The sequence below is a fragment of the Uloborus diversus genome, chromosome 1, assembly GCF_026930045.1.
Source record: "Uloborus diversus isolate 005 chromosome 1, Udiv.v.3.1, whole genome shotgun sequence".
NCBI lineage: Eukaryota > Metazoa > Arthropoda > Arachnida > Araneae > Uloboridae > Uloborus > Uloborus diversus.
In genome coordinates, this window is record NC_072731.1 from 146,080,569 (window position 1) to 146,097,697 (window position 17,129).

Here is a 17,129-nt window from a genome sequence, read left to right on the forward strand (position 1 = left end):
ATTAAGATTTTCCCCCGGACAGTATTATTTTTTTAATTAAAATTTACTCTTTGTTTTCCCATTATACGTGTTCTTTTTTCATCTTCAATAATAAAGAATACTTTTGAAAAAAAAAAACATTTAGCTCAGCATTCTGGGGGGGAGGGCTGTAGGTCCCTCTTTTGGTTGCGCCACTGCTCTCCAACCAAAAATCTTTTAATAATTTCATATAAATTTTGCAAAAGGATCCTGTAAAGCTTAACAATCACTCGTTTAACAGAATAGTCATTCGGGGGGGGGGGGAGGCTATACAGTGGCTTGTTAGGGGCCCTTAAGATTTTTTTCAAAGGGGGGGGGGCAGAATTTTTAGAGGCGAGGAGTGTTTTTTTTAAAGAAAAAAAGATTTTTTTGTCGCAATAACGTGAATGTCGTGTAAAGCGCGGAAATATTTATTGTTACAAGAGTTACGATAAGGCTGTAGGGCAGCTTAAAAAGACTGAAGGGCGCAACTAAAAACGCAACAGGGTGCTTTGCTTAAAAATTAACGAGCACAGGTACGGTGGGGCGGAATGTTGGTCGTTAAGTGAAGATTGAAAAAAAAAAAAAACCTCTCTTCTCTGAAAACATTTTTTTTTAATGTCTTAAAATGTCATTTTAAGTCTTTTTAAAATTCAAGATAGCAAAAACGGACCCTTCAAGAATCAAGAAACTTGTAGCGTACTACAGTATATAAAAAGTGGGATTAAAGACCTGAAAAACGGAGGTGGGGGGGGGGGAGTTTTTCAAGGAAAAAAGCGGGGCTGCGGCGTTGAATAAAAAAAATTGACTACGACTCTGATTCCGACTTCGACTTCTACTCCTTTACCACAAAAAGAGTTCGACAACGACTTTGACTCCGCAAGCTCTGGGAGAGTTGCGGACTTCAGGGGGAAAATGAACGACTATTTCTCCAACTCCAACTCTTGAAATTTTAAACCTTTGACTCCCGAATCCGACTCCTTCACCCCAAAATCAGTCCGACTCCGGTTCTTCGACTCTGACTCCGCAACCTGGAAAAAAGACATTTTTGTCGAGTTGTCGCGATAACGTGAATTGAAAAGACTGAGGGCGCATCTAAAAACGCAACAGGGCACTTAGACTGACTAACGATTGCAGGTATGGGATTTTTGTCTTGCTTCTAGATTTAAAGAGCTCTCTTCTCTGAAAATGTTTTTTTTTTCTTTTTTTTTCAGTGTCTCAAAGTGTCTTTTTCAGTGATTTTAAAATTCACGATCGCAGAAACGGGCCCTTCAAAAACTATTCTTTTAAAGACCTGAAAAAAAGAGGGGAGGGGGTCACAGTATGGCTGGTGGACGCTTTAGTATGACGACAGATGGGCGCACCCGGGCGTTAAAACAACAACTATTACAGATATGGGGTGTTTGTGTAAGAAAAAAAAATATGCAGGGCGCTTTAGAAGGCAAAAGGGCGCTACAGGATGTTGCCATTCTTTGATGTTGCTTTCTGCCAAATAGAGATGAGTCACCTCGAGATGCTCGTTAACTGTGTTAATGCCATCGGAGGTATGATAGCAAGAAAATTGATGATTAAAATTGCAGTAGAAAATATTGCGGTCCTGATACACTATTACAGAAACAAAACAAGCTATACAATTTTTATTTCAGAAAAAAAGGTATATAAATTACTATTAAAAATGGAAGCGTAATATACAACTGATAACTACTTTTCAGGAAGCACCCAAGAAAAAAGCTGAATAAACTTCTTTCATGTTTACCCGCTCTCCTCACTCCAAATCGCCTCTATTAAATTTCCGCCAGAATTTCGCAGGTGATTCTGGGTATCGAGTAAGCTATCAGCGGTTCCTAGAATTTATGATTTACTCGTCAAGACCCCTGTTCAAGGCAGTGGGGGACCAAGGATTTTGACCCCCAAATAACCTTTAAAGTCGCACCAGTGAGCAGTGACAATAATTGAAAAGAAAGGAACAAGTTTTGAAAAGAAAGGCAAAATAATTCCAGGTTCTTCAGTGATTAGCTAAAAGACTTATTACCGTAAAACTTTTGTACTTAATAATTTCGAGGTGTCAGGAAAAGAGAGAAGAAAAATCGTCAGTTAAAGGGGAAAAAATATTTTTTTAGTAACAAAAAGAAAGGGGGGGGGAATAATTTTTTTGTAAAGAATATATTTGAACAAAACAAAAAAAAAAAAAAAAAAAATTCTGGCGTAGGGGCGCATCGGCCATGTGGCCGGTTGCCCGGCGGGCCAGTCCGGGCCTGGTTAGAACGAAATTTTAAGTGGAATAATGTTCAAGAAACAAATAAAAATGGGGGTCCGAAGGGCTGGCCCCGGAAAATTTTCAAACCTGTAGTCTTAAAAATGCATTTTAGCTGAATACTTTCCAAAAACTTGCAATTCCACTTTGGGTACACCCGGTGCGAACCGCTCCCCATCCCGCAGTGACGCCACTGCTGACAGATATGGTTTTGATTTATTAAAACACGAACTTTTTTTTATCACTTCAACCAGCTTGTATTGTAAAACTGTCAAATATCTTGAGAGCTATTATATAAGAAAAAAAGTTTGTTTGTTCTACGAAGTTCAATTTTAGCTTAGTTAAGGAGTTATTGTTCATGGAAACAGGGAACATTAAAAAGTAATTAAATTATGTTAAAGAACGCGTTTCAAAATGGTGGTCCACTATTTGTTATTCATTTTAAAGTTAAAAAATTCGTGAAAGTTTAGTGCACTGGTGTTAGAATTGAAGTAACAAACTTATCCTTAAATGAATGAACATTGAACAAGCCCAATTGGAAACTACAGGCTTTAAAAAAAAAAAAAAAAAGATTAAAATTATGCATATTTTTAAAAAACGTAGTTGACAGGAAAACTTTGCTAGATAAGTTTTGAAGTGTTGAAGTGTTTCAATCATGTGTAAGAACAAACTTTTTTTTAAAAGTGTTTTCGGAAACTTTACACTTAAAAGCTCACCTTTTTTTTTTTTTTTTTAGCGTAGAAAAAGGGATTCCTTGAAATCTCGAAACACAAGTTTTTAATCAGTTGCTAATCTGTGCATTTTCGACGTCGTATTTTTCCTACTCTTAGCAAACGCCAAGGGCGGCTCTAGCGCCGTATAATCCGGATTCCTGTCGGGTTGGCATTTTGGCTCAGATATCAAAAATTAACTTTTCATTAGGAATTGAATACTTTTGTAACATAAACTAAAGTTAAAATTTAATTTAAAATGTTAAAAAAAAATCATTACAGTCTCTGTTAACTACTGCCAAGCGAAAACGTTTTCGTATACGCAGTTCTGGAGTTCGAGTACGCTCACGCAATCTTGCAGTAATTTTAGAAATTAGCCAAAGAATTAAAACATTTCAAATTTCTCGGAGAAGGCCGAAGCCACTTTTTTTCCTTCAGTACTGTTCTTAGTTTGGTAAAACTAGGCTTCCATTTGACATTATACTCGCTGTAGTAGAAATCACTATCGTGAAATATGAGACGAACTTCAAAAACTTCATTCGTGAACTGCGCCAATGGGTTCTCAGGACCTTCCTTCAAATTTTGACCAAAAATAAATAAATAAATAAATAAACATTTAAAAAAATTCTACTTCCCCAGGGATGGCACGGCGTGTCACATTTCTTGCTCAACTGACTCGAGTTAGAATCGGGGAAAAGGATATCTAACGAATGTGATTTGGAGGTGGACGGACTCAATATTTGGGGAATACGATTTTTACTTGACATAACTGGTCAGCTAGCCCTACTGCTGATGCCAGCGATGTCGACCCGTGAGGTTAACCGACCCCCACTTCGACAATCCTGATCAGAAACATTTTTTTCTTTTCTCCCTTTTTCTCTTCTTTCTTCTTCTTTTTATAATTTTTTTTATTGCGCTGCCCAAGAAACGACCATCAAGTGCTGATCGGGAATCCAGTATTGGGTCTATCCGCTGCTTTCTAATGCACCAGAAAGCACTTACAAACATTTGCCATTGGACATAAGATATCCGTTGTCGGGATTCGAACCAGGCGCTTGTTGAGAGACCTCTACTCTACCGACCATACCGTGGGTGGCACAGCTAAAAACCTCTTAATACGTTTATAAACTTAAAAATCGAACGAATGAACAGTGTAAGCAGCTGAATTAACAACATGTCAACAATTTTTCATTGTTGTAATTGACGAACGGTCAGCCGAAAACTTGATTGTTCCTCATGTTGCCATCTAGCGGTTAGATATAACCCCCCCCCCCAAAAAAAAGCTAATTAGACAGATATTGCACGCAAAAATTAAAATATATAAATTTCCGTAACGAAAAAAAAAATCTCGCCGAATAGAGGCAATTTAGTTATCAATTAGGGGAAGTTTATGATTCGTTTCTCAGCATTTATAATAATTCCGAAATTGACAACTCAATAAGAAATGAGGCTTCTGGAATCTAAACCCTCTTATAGAATTGAAAATTGTATTATCCTCTTCCTCTATTATAATAAGGTTCAAATTTTTGAATTACTTGAATCCAGAAAGTTATAGTAGACCGAGAAATGCAATCTACCACCTGCAATAGAGCTATCTGCAACATATTTCTTTTAGAGGATCTTCGATTGGGTATATCTTTTAATGAAAATGTGTTTTAATGTGATGCTATTCGATGATGCTATTCGCTACTATGATGATTATTCGACGAAATTGACATCCTGGATAAGTTGGAACGAACGCAGCCGCATCGCAGAGTTCCCCGAAAAATATTCATTTTGTTTTTGACCTTAAACTTTTTTTTTTTTTTTTTGCCAATGGTTTCAGCGAGAAATACCTTAGAAGGAAGATTTGACTTAAAGAGTACCCACGTCGAATATTCTTAATTTTTATACAATGAATATGATTTAAAAGATACCCCTAATGATCTACAACTTCGTCACTGACAATTTTTATGAATACTGATCCTAGAAGGCACTAGGAGCAAATGCCTGACAAAAAGAGAGAATTTTTCCGACAATCATCGATTTTTCATAACATATACAGGGAAAATTATTGGAAATACGACAAATATGTGTAGAAACAGTTTTATAGGAACTTTACTTAGCTTTAATTCTTATTTTAAGCACATTTTCCTCACCGTTTCCGACATGTACTCGAAAAAACGCAAAATTTGCTTTCCCCTCGCTCCCACCTTTAGCTCACCTCTTAGGGGCGGAGACTTTTAGTATGTTTACTTACTAACTACCTCTAACAACATTCTGAAGTCAAAAATTATCGCATATTCCATGTACGCTACACCCCTCTTGTGAGCACTCATTGACTGGACTACAAAGTGTGTCAAAATACTGCAACAGTAGTGTAGCAAAGACACGCTGTTTTCTTTGCATTAAAACTATGCTTGCAAAGAAACAACTTTTACAGAATTCATTTGTTTTTATCGAAAACAGCGCGGTGAAAAAAAAAAAAAACTTTAAAATGCTTTTGACACCATTCTTGCTGATTCATATATAAAATAACCCACTGAATCCAAATATGACTACTGTTTACTCCCGTCACTCCCCACTTTTTGGGACTGGCACCTTCCTTTTTTTTTTTTTTTTTTTTCAGTTTTTGAGTTTTATAGACATTTTTCTTATTTGGAAGGAGTAAGGAACTTGAGATTAACTTAAAACACTCTTCTGAAGGGCTGGAGAAGGAGAAATTTCAAAAGCATTAAAATTTGTAGGAAGTTAAGAGATTCAGGGTGGTTATTTTACTTATTTATTCATTCAAAGAATAGTTTTTAAGCATTAAATAAAAAATATTTTATTTGAAAAAAATTTCGATTATTACTTTTCTCTATGTGATAATTTTCCATTCATTTCAAGATACAAGTTTACTGCCAAAAATGAAAAATAACGTTTCAATGCAAATTCTATTACAGAATATGCTGTTTTCGTTTTATTTACGGAAATTTCCAAAATAAATTACTGATTTGTTTCAGTTAAAAATTGAGATTTATCTTAACAACTTCACTTTGCTCCACCCTCCCCTGTACTGACTACAAGGTTTAAGAAAAATCGCACATTAGATTGTTAAAATATTTCTATAATATACCAAAGTATTTCATATATTTGGAAAAATCTAAAAACAGAATTGTATTTATTTTCTTTAATGAAGAAGGAACTCAACAGAGTTAGGATATTTTCTGAATTAGAAATTATCTTTTTGAGAAATGATTGATGAATAAAAAGTGTTGCCAAAAGCCTTTCTGCAATTTTGCAAGCAAGGTGCCTAATATTTATTTTGTCCCTAATGCTTAATAATAAGCATTAAATGCTTCGATTTTTTTTTTTTTTTTTTTTTTGTAGAACTGACATGCCATCTTCAGCAGCACGTTATGTTGTTTTGAAACTACTCAGTACGAAAAGGATTGTATCGTCTAGTAATTTCAATGCCTAAAAAGACTGTTGAAGTACGTAATATCGTTATCCTCTGAAGTTTACTTCACAGAATAATTTTCCAGCAGAAAGAGGTAAAAGTTAAAAAAATACGTTTGTATTCCAAAAACGATTTTTCTTCTTTTTTGTAAGACTCATGTTTTCTGCACCTAACTTCCACAAAAGAATATCTTTAAACGTACTGTACTAACATAAGTCAAAGATTTATTTTATCGCTGTTTCATTAAGCACTATGTAAGGTACTACTGATAATTTCCATAAAATAGCATTTTTTGGGCATTAAAATTTTAATAACTGTTGTTTTTAATATCGTCTGACATATTTGTAAAAGGTCGAGTCTGCAAGAGCGGCTCGGATATCGGGGCTGCTTAATTTCATTAGCACTATCAAGGCATAGAGACTTGATTTTATCTAGCTCTAGTGGAGGGAGATGCTTCCCAGAAAAGTTGATGGCTGCTTCAATGAAAGTTATCAAGCAGATGTGTGCTAGCAGCGCCGGATCTAGTAGTTCTGCCACCCTGTGCGATATTGACAAGTGCCGCCCTCCCAACCCCCCTGAATAATAATAACATAAAATAATAATATATTAATAAAATAAAAATAATAGTAAAGTGCTAAAAATTGAAGTAAGTTTCTAGTTAAATTCCAAACTGGGTTTTGCATGTCCAAGGACTGGTGCAGACTTTACATTATCTTTTTTAACACTGAAATATTGCATCATATGACACTTAAACAAATATTAATATTTTGAGAAGACTTTTAAATCACGCAATTTATCGCCTCTAAAATTAAATTGGACTTCTAGTTAAATTCCGAACTATATTTTGCAAATCCAAGTACTGGCCATATTCTTAAGTTATTATTTTTAGCATTGAAGCAGTGAATCTTATGGCACTGAAAACAGATATTCATATTTAAAAAAAAATGTTTCAATTTCGAAATTTGGCGCCCTAGGCGACCGCCTAGGTCGCCTACCCCAGGAGGCGGACCTGTGTACTAGACATTTGAGGCAGTGAGAAGCAAAGGGATGTAAGTGGCAAAATTTAAAATTTTGAGACAAACAGTAAAAATGGTAGGTGACCCTCTCCTCTGTCTTGGGGCAAGAGATAGTACTAGTAGCCCTGGTAAGTGCTTCTGTAAAAAATCACTTCTGTCTAACTGTGCTGTCTATTTACATTTTTGCTTGGACATTAAATGGAAGAAATTCAAGACAACTGATAAGAAGCCCCCCACGCTTTTTTTGTATTCCATTAAAATTAAGTGATTGGTCAACTACTATCATCCAAAGATTATTTTTCGCTTTTTAGTTCATTTTGCTACGAAAGCGTGTTTTTTTAGTTTTTTAAACTATTATTTTATTTTTCTGTTTTTTAGTCTTTTGTTGGAGAAATATCAGGCAAAGTTTTTTTTTTTTTTTTTGTGCGGTATATGAAAATTTGAATCAGATTGGGACTTAATTGACGAAATTATTTATGAAACGAGTGAGAGGTAATATCTCAAAGTTAAGACAAGGGCACCCCGATGGGAAGCTACTGTGAGTCATGGATGTATGTTTGCGGAAATCATATTTACATTACTTTGAAAATTTGAGATGCATTTGAATAAAAGTTTTGTTCAACAATGGTCTCATCAGCAATAAATTTCCAATTGAAGGCTCACCTCAATTTTGGCATGAAATTAGTTAAAAACAGTTATATTTCATGTTCTAATTACCTTGGAACATTGGAACAAATTTTGTCTGATGCAGAAAAATTAAAGGTTTTTGTAGATATTTTTAAATAATTTTTGCGAGTATTTTTTAATGTATTTTTTTTAATTTTTTCTTTTTCACATTGTTGGATTTATGCCAAAATATTGATTAAAATTGGAGGAAACTCACAATTAAAAGAGTTAATTAATTAATTTGATTATAGAATATTGCATTGTCATCGGGTCTGAGATCGCGTGCCAAATTTCAAAAGAATCCGATCGCAGGAAGTGGGCGAAATTTGAGCTGCAAGATTCCATTACAAGATACATACATACATACATACAGGTGAAGCTAATAAAAGCGTGTTAAAAATGGTATAACATTGTTATCGCAGATCGATGTGTTTTTAAAAGAAATTTCAGAGTGTTGATTGTCTCACTTTAAGAGCAGACAACACAATTTTACTCCGCAAATATTTTAAGTTCTGCTTTTTTTAAATTTTACTTCTCCGCATACTTGATTGATTTAGAATTTTTATAATATATTTCCCATTCACAATTTTAAAAGAACACTCCTCAACTCTCCTGATTGCATCTGTGGAGAAATTGGAGACTACAAACATTTTCTTTTCTATTGTAGGTTTACTCAAATCTTCTATCTTAAATTTTCCCCTTCTATTACCGACTCAAACGGGAAAACCTACTGTTTTATTGATAAAAATGCTTTTAAAAATGTTCAAATTCTTCTCAATTTTATTTACAAGCACAAACCTTTTTTACCCCCTCACTGAAATAAAGAAGAAAAAAAATTAATTTGAATTTTGAGATCTTGAATTCCAATTATGTTTTTCGCAATCACGAAGGTGTGTGTGTATGTAGGCATGTGTGTTTATGTGTGTGGGGGGTGTTTGTGTGTGAGGGGGGGGGTTGTGTGTAGGGGTATGTGTATGTGTCTGTGTGCAGGTAGGAATGTGTGGGTAGTTGTGTGTATGAGTGTTTGTGTGTGGTGGGGAATGTGTATGTGTGTGTGTAGGCATATGTGTTTGTGTCTGTGTCTGTGAGTAGGCATGAGTGTGATGAGTGTGTGGGTAGTTGTGTGTAGACATGAGTGTGATGAGTGTGTAGGTAGTTGTGTGCATGTGTGTGTGTATGTGTAGGTGTCTGTATGTATGCGTGTGTGTATGTATGTGTTTGAGTGTGTGTTTGTGTGTGTATATGCTTTTGTGTATGTATGTGTTTGAGTGTGTTTGTGTGTGTATATGCTTTTGTGTATGTGTGTGTAGGTGTTTATTTGTACGTGCGTGTATGTATGCGCGTGTGTGTAGCATATGAATGCAACCTGGAGACGGTTTTCGCTGTAGGGGCAGCATCGTGAGGAGCCGATGGACGGTGATGCTGCAGAGGGTGCTGGCGGGAAAATAAAATGATAGCACATCAAAACAGTCAAGTGAGAACAATAAGCAATCGTGATTGCTCAATAAATCTTTTGGGTTTGAGAATTTTAAAATTTTTGTGAACAGGAAATGGTATTTTTGATTTCTCTTTAAACTCTTTCTTTAATGAAATTCAAAAAAAAAAAAAAAAAAGTTTTCCACCAATTTACTAAAGCCAACAATTTACTGATTATGACATTACCAATTGGGACATTCTGCTGATCATGACTTTGTTGCTGCACCAGTATATTTTTAATCAATCTTATCTTTAATCAAGACTGTTTTTCAAAAATATGTTGTTTCTCAAATGTTAGATAACTTTTAATCATTTTGTACTTAATTCTCCTTTTCATTCATGTTTTTGAACCTAACATTTTATCTTCAAAATTGTACTTAAAAAAATCATTTGTATATTTTTCTTCGAATTGCAATCAACCTCAATTGTGTACACAAAATGTTGATTTTGATGGCGTCACTGTATTTTGTCAAAATTTTAATCAAGTCAGCTGTAGTTCCGGGTTTCTTAGTTGGTTGGCGTTGGAAAGTCACTCCACATCTCCTACCAAAACCGAGAAGGTTTTGTTACCATTCGGGGGGGGGGGGGAGTGGAGGAGTTGTCTTCAGTTGTCCCATTCACAAATGACCATGAAAATATAACTCTGAAATAAACAGTGAGGATACGATTTCCGTTAAGGCTCGTCATTTCGGGAGGCAAGGAAGGGGCAATTGCCCTCCTTTTGCATTTGAGAAATTGAAGTATTTTCAGAAAGAGAGCGTGGCTTTTACTGTTCTTCGGTGCAACTCGCATTGAATTTATAACCTTATCCCCCCCCCCCAAATTAAAATAACGGAACTGCTACCGAGCTTAAAACATGGCAGAAAGTTTCAAATCAGGAGCACAGCAAATAGTGGAGAAGCCCATATGGAGGAAGGAACAGCACGCAAATGAAATTCGGCATGAAATTGTTTAAAAAATACCAAAACTAAGAAATGAAACAGATAGGCGGAGAAACACCTAAGTGTCTTCTTAGGCTTGTAGTCGATTACAATGAAATGTAATTAAATATGATTGTAAAAGCAGGAATGAGGGATTATGGATAGGATTTTTGATTATGAAGTCAGAGAAAATTAGATTATGATTGAGAGTAGGATAACAAAGATAAGATAAACGTAATAGATTTCTCACAACTACAGAGTAGCAATTACGATTCTGATGACGATTGAAATGTGTAAAAAAAAAAAAAAAATGTCAAATCGATATAGTCACCATTGGTTTAAATTTCTTAACTATATGGAGAATTAAAAATGATTGAAAAAAATGTGTACCTTGACAAAGTTTAAAAAATCATTATTAAAAAATCGAACCTGAAGAAGAAACTAGTTGAAAGCCTTTTTTCTTTTTCTTTTATGAAATTCTTATTTTTAACCGACTACAAAAAAGGAGTTTATGATTTCGTATTGCGGCTTTTTATGTGTGTTTTCGAATTATTACACTTACATAGTATTATAAAATATTTATTTTATGGGATGACTTCACTGGTCAGACCGGAATGCAATCCTGCATTCCACTGTAAATATTGTCATGTCACACTCCCCTCATCCCCCTCCCCGTGTTCCCCACCGGTTTTGGCGAAAAAAAAATTTGCCTGACAATTTGTATTCCCTTTCATGTGACGAAGAAACAAAATTTCAGTATTGTTCTACGTATGCATATTAGCAAAAGAAAACAACTTACACCAGGGTACGACAGAGGCCGTAACCGCTCGTAATCTTCTTGACCTGCTGTGTCCCACAGCGTTAGACTGACTCGAACGCCGTCACATTCCATTACATCTGCGTAGTTGTCGAATCTGAAATGGAAATTATCAACTTTTGCTTTAGGTTTTTACCACAGAGCAATTCCACAAGAACAAAAAACCAACGCACGGGGTAACTTAGCACTTTGATGATTCGTTTGTCTTTGTTTACGACATTCCGAGATTTTCAATAAACCTTCATCGTCTTATTTTTAGCGTTAAAATTATGTTAGAAGAAAAAATTATTATGGTTCGGCTTGGGGAAGGTTTGTAATCTATTATTTATCAATTTTTACTTTTTAAGTTATTATTTTTAATGCAATTCTTGAAGCCTCACAAAAATGCCATCCATTTTTTTTAATTTTTTTTATGTAAATGAATGGTTTTAAACACTATTTGTACTACTTCTAAGTTATACCCTATATTACTTTAGAATGTCTACTTCGATATTCTGCAGCGAAGCACAACAGCACCACCGGAGTCTGCGCCCCTGAATGCCATTCATCTAATAATAACTCGTAACAAAGATACAGCATGTACAGTGCGGCGCATAAGTTTAAGCACAACCGAAATCCTTTGATAAAAAGAAAAGTGTACACCGAATAGCTTTTAAATTTTTACTGTACTTAAACAACCAGCTTACAAATTCCTGTTTCGAATTTGGAAACAATTCATAAAAATTAAAATAATGTATCATTAAAAAATAAAAATTTTGCTGTGGCAAAAGTTTAGGCACAAACACGAAATATCTACATTAAAGAAAGCTTATAAGTCTTTTAGCAGTCTATGGTGTTACCATTGCATCTAATGAACTCATCGATTTTTCATCATTAACACGAGAGTATAGAAGGTTTCTTGAGTGAGTCTGTACCAGGCTTCCTCGACTACTGATTTGAGCTTTGTACACAGCAATACTGCTTCCCATTCTGGTACACGTCACGTGAGAGAACTCCCCAGATGTGCTCTATAGGATTGAGATCTGCGCTGAATGTTGTCCAGTTCATTACACAGATATTTCGAGACAGAGGCTATTCTTTTGTAGTGTATTTTAGGGTTGTCTTGCTGAAAAGTTCAATTAGAACCACCTAAGACTTCCTCGAACGGTAACAAATGTTCGCTTAAAATATTTTGATACACTTCTGAATTTTGTCTGGCATTCAGAAAGCTAAGAGAAGTTTGTCTGTTGAAGTAAAAGACGCTCCATACTGTGAGCGAGTCACCACCTTGTTGCCTACTGAATATGCTCTTTTGATTTTTCCTCAAGTCACGCTAATAGTATGAGAAACCATCTGGACCGTATAAATTCAAAATTTTTTTTTCATCTGAGAATATAACACTAAACCATGCGTCACTATTATGCATGTGATGTTTTGCCCACTGCAGTCCTGCTTGTATGTGACTCTGTTTCAGATTTTCAGAAAAGGTTTACGAGCTGACTTTTGTTTCTTGATAAATCCCGATTCGGTTATTTGTCTGCGTATGGTGCTACATGATATTTGTGATCCAAGTCGAGTTTTTATCTGACTAAGAGACAAATTTCCAGTTAAAGCCATTCTTTCAATGCTTCTATTCTCACGAAAAGTAGTTCTTCTCGGCCTTCCTGGGCGATAAGTATGTTTGAATTGTTTTCCACGTTTCAGAACATTATAAATACCATGTTTAGACCAATTTTAAATCACTAAAATTTCTATAATGGATTTACCTAGCTCTCAGCTTCCAGAGTTTCGCAACTTCTTCAGGTGAGAACTGCAGAGACTTCAGCATCTTGATAACACGTTTAAGTCTACACTTTATAATTCATTGAAAAGAACCGCACTGGTCCTTCACGCGTCACGTTTCAAGAATTATTAGCATAAAATCTGATTTGTGCATAAATTTTTGCGACAGCCAAAATAATGTCTTTTGTATTTTCTGATTTTCGTTACGGTTATATTTTTCAAAATTTCATACACATATTTAGGATCATAGTAGCCACCTACTGTAGAAATTTGAAAGCATTCTGTTGAATAGTTTTCTTTTTATTCACAAATTCGCATTGTGTTTAAACTTTTGCGCCGCACTGTAAATTTATACATCCTACTACTTAACGAGCTATAAAATAGTTACTTTATTTTTACCTCACACTCAGCCACACCATATCAGTTAAGGTCATATGAGGCATTGAGAAGCACACGGATGTAAGTGTAAAAATTAGGAGGCATGTAGTACAGATGGTTGGAAGACCTATCCTCTGTTTAGATCATAGACATGGGAACCGGTTCGCTAGCGCTCACTTAACTATATAGATAGGTAAAGTGACATCCTTCGGCAGTGCGAAGGGGAAAATGATTCCTTTTGAAGAAGTCTCGGCCACCATTTGTTGGGCAAAGAAATCGGTGTTGGAACTACATTTGGTTCGTTTCTTACGGTTTTTTTTTCTTTCTTTTTCGGATAAAGCTCAAACATATCTTTAGGCGTCGAAAAAATTAACTCTTGGAAAAAGAACTTATTATCTAATTTTGTATAACACACAGACAGCCAGGCGTCACTCGAAAAATTCTATTTGATTTGCATTTTTGAGAACATAAGACTTGAAGATCAATCAAAAATTAGCGTTGGGGCCTGGTGATGTTTTGCGGGGGTGGGGGACAGAGTTTGCAGATCCGGGCCTAGCTATACCTTTCCATGGCAGTACAGGTAAGCACCATGATGACAGTTTACTACTCCGTAAGTTTATCCTGCTCGACTAATTACAAAACAATGACCAAAAAATGTAGTTCAATCATGTTGACTTTGAACTTCATACATTTTATGTTTCGGACTTCGTATGGTTTGCTTTCATTATTTAGTAATTTACTTACTGTGTATGTAAGATTTTTTTTTTAATCATTTTTTTTTAGATTACCTAAAAATTACTTTTTATTTCACATATTGTACATATCTTTGTTACGTTCCCTCTTTAGTAAAATCTTGAAAAAATTAATGGTGCTCTTAGGTACAAAAATGTTGGGGAGCGCTGTAATAGGGAATTCACCAACAATTTCTTTGCAAGTTGTTCATATTTGTGATTTATGATCGTTTATTGTTTAACATTTGTTATCGATTCTGTTTAGAAAGTGACTATGGGATTTACAAACCTAATGCACCTTAGGTCATTTTTTTTTCATTAAAACTATTTTGTAAATTTAACTGCTGTGATCAGGGGCGGATTTACAGTCTGTTCAAGGGGTCAAGCGGTTGAAAACCGTAAAAGTCATTCTTCCCCCCAAACCCGTCATGTAGGGGGCAGGGAGTCAATTGAACCCCCCTTCTTTACCCTGTATTTTAAATACTAATCGCCCCCTATCGCCCCTCACGAACTTATCGCTCCTTTGAAGTTTCAAAAGCCCCCTTTAGGTGCTATTTCCCCCTCCCCCACCCACTATTCTAAGTCATAGCAATGTATTATCATACCATTGTAGTGCAGTCCGTGGAAGAAAAAGGTTGAAAGACACTTAAAGAAACATAAAAATTATTAAAGTTGAAAAAAAAAGGAGAGGGGCGAGCTTAGGTTCAGATTACAAAGTGGATAACTCTATCCATCCTCGACTACATTAACTGTCTAAACTTAATTTAAAGTAAATTTGTGGAATGTACTTGATTGAAATTAGTAGCGATTCCTAGTAATTCCTTCACTTCTATATTATTGGTTTTATAAAGTGACGGTCACGGAGGGGGCAGTCGCCCCCCCCCCAGTAAATCCGCCACTGATTCTACTGATTGCGAGTAATTAATCATAGCTATCATGATTTCAAAACCCATGAAATATCAATTTTATATTTTATAATTTATTACCAACCAAGAGTACATATAAATTTACAGACGAATTGAAAATTTCATACGGTAAATTTCACAGATATGTCCATGTTAATTTAAAAGCCCTTCATTTAAAAAGATTCGAGAATTCATATACGATGCGAGATGCAGCCTAAAAAATCCTCGTAAGAAGCCATTCATTAAGTAAGGGTCCCAATGGGAAGGGGGTTGAAAAAAATCTCTACATACCCTTACTTGGGGGGGGGGGGGTCAGACCCTTTCTTACGTAATATTTTTCAAGTCGATGTTCTATATTAGAAATTGCGCGGTCAAGTGGTTTAGCAGGGATCATATTTTATTTGCTTCGGGAAGGTAAAAACGTATAAACATGAGCTGTTTTTACTTGTTTCTCATAGAATGAATAGTGTAAAATATAATAAAAGAATCGCACTGTGTATGGCATGTGTTATTTTTAATTAGTATCGCATTATATACAAAAAATATTTGTCGAAAAAACATTCCGTCTAGATTCCTTTTAGTAAATATTTTTTTACACCAAAAGGTTAAGAAAAAAAAAATTAATAACGATTCCAGCGATGTAAGATTTGTTATTTTATTATTTTGAAAATCGAAATGGAATCTTACGCAAGAAAGGGGGGGGTTGAAAAATCTTATTTACCCTTACATGGGGGGAGGGGGGTCGAAAGTTGCCAAAATCATCCTTACGTAATTAATGAATGGTATCTAGCGATTCAAACTGACTTACCCGGAATCCATAAAACCATAAATTAGTTTTGCATCGACGAGAAAGGGATATACTCTAATGTTTCACATAATGCCGAATTACAAATGAGTTAAAAATTAGGAAGATGCGAAGTCTATTTTCTGTTCTGGAATTACCTCCAAATAGTGAATTTCCAAGAGAAAATTATTTTGAGATAATTTTTTTTCAAAAAATAAGATATTCCATTGAAAGTGGTACTTCAAAACTGAAAAAACCCCGCAAAAATTGCGGAAAACGAACCGATAATAAGCTTATAGGATGTGCGGTGGGAAGTTCTTGCCCTCAAAATGGCGGACGATCGTTTGTTGAAAAGGAATCACTTTTCTACCACAGGATGCTCCATCTAGTTAAGTGAGCGAGAGCGAACCAGTTCCCATGTCTATGGTTTAGATGGTACTTGAAGCCTTAGTGGGTGCTGTTATACAGACTGATTCTTAAAACCGTTTTGATAAGAGCCTATCTATGGTCTTAATTTAAACGTGTTTAACTCGAAACTATAAAATATCCACTAACGTACCTTGCTTCTTATAGCCTTATATTGTTTTACTTCAGTCCGAACTTTAGACCACCACATTCGTTTTAATAATAATGAACCGTTAATATGCAATAAGAGTGCGCTTTGAAAGATGATGTTAATGCTCAAAGACTTGAAAAAAATACAGACATTATGTAGAAAATACTTTCATAGTAAGAAGGCTATAATCAGGATAAGGAAATCAATATTGAACAACATTTTTTATCAGAGATATAAAATATCTCTCATGACAATGAGAGGTGACCAATCAGTTTCACCTCTTGGTCTGCATTCACTTACACTGTTGGTGCATATTCGCCCTCAGGAAAAGTTCCAGTTGAATAAGCTATGAGCATGCAAGTCTTGCCCACTGTGCCATCGCCCACCACCACCAGCTTGATGGGCCTATTCGGCTGGGACATTTCACTAAAAAAGAAGAAACTCATTAGTAGGAAGCCAATAAATGAATTAAAAAATTAAATTCATTTTACTTAAGCCGTAAAATGTCCTCAATGGTGGTATACTTAATGCGTATCATCTTGATTTCAGTTACAAATCATCCCCTGCTAATATTAAGCCTTCGGATACATTTAACGACTTTTTTTTGCGTCAAGCACTTGCATTACCTGAATAACGGATGACGAGGATGTTTCGTTATTGTAAATGGAACAAAAAAAAATACAGTCAAACTCGCTTATAACAAGTCCTGATTTAACGAGAATTCGGATTTAGCGAGG

At 35.3% G+C, this 17,129-nt stretch overlaps 1 protein-coding gene across 4 annotated transcripts in view; it reads right to left on the bottom strand.

Annotated features, from left to right (window-relative positions):
- The window catches only part of LOC129232744 (ras-related protein ced-10-like), an 84,084-nt gene that overhangs the window by 16,335 nt on the left and 50,620 nt on the right, over positions 1–17,129 (bottom strand). For 2 of the 4 annotated variants that reach the window (XM_054866864.1, XM_054866872.1), the window contains exons 2-3: positions 16,693–16,818; positions 11,260–11,374 (exon numbers count right to left, since the gene is read on the bottom strand). In XM_054866864.1, the coding sequence (XP_054722839.1) occupies positions 11,260–11,374; positions 16,693–16,814 (237 nt within the window). In that variant the 5' untranslated portion in view covers positions 16,815–16,818. Of the gene's footprint in view, positions 1–11,259; positions 11,375–16,692; positions 16,839–17,129 lie in introns of those variants that run through there. The other 2 variants (XM_054866859.1, XM_054866852.1) reach the window with 1 other exon arrangement.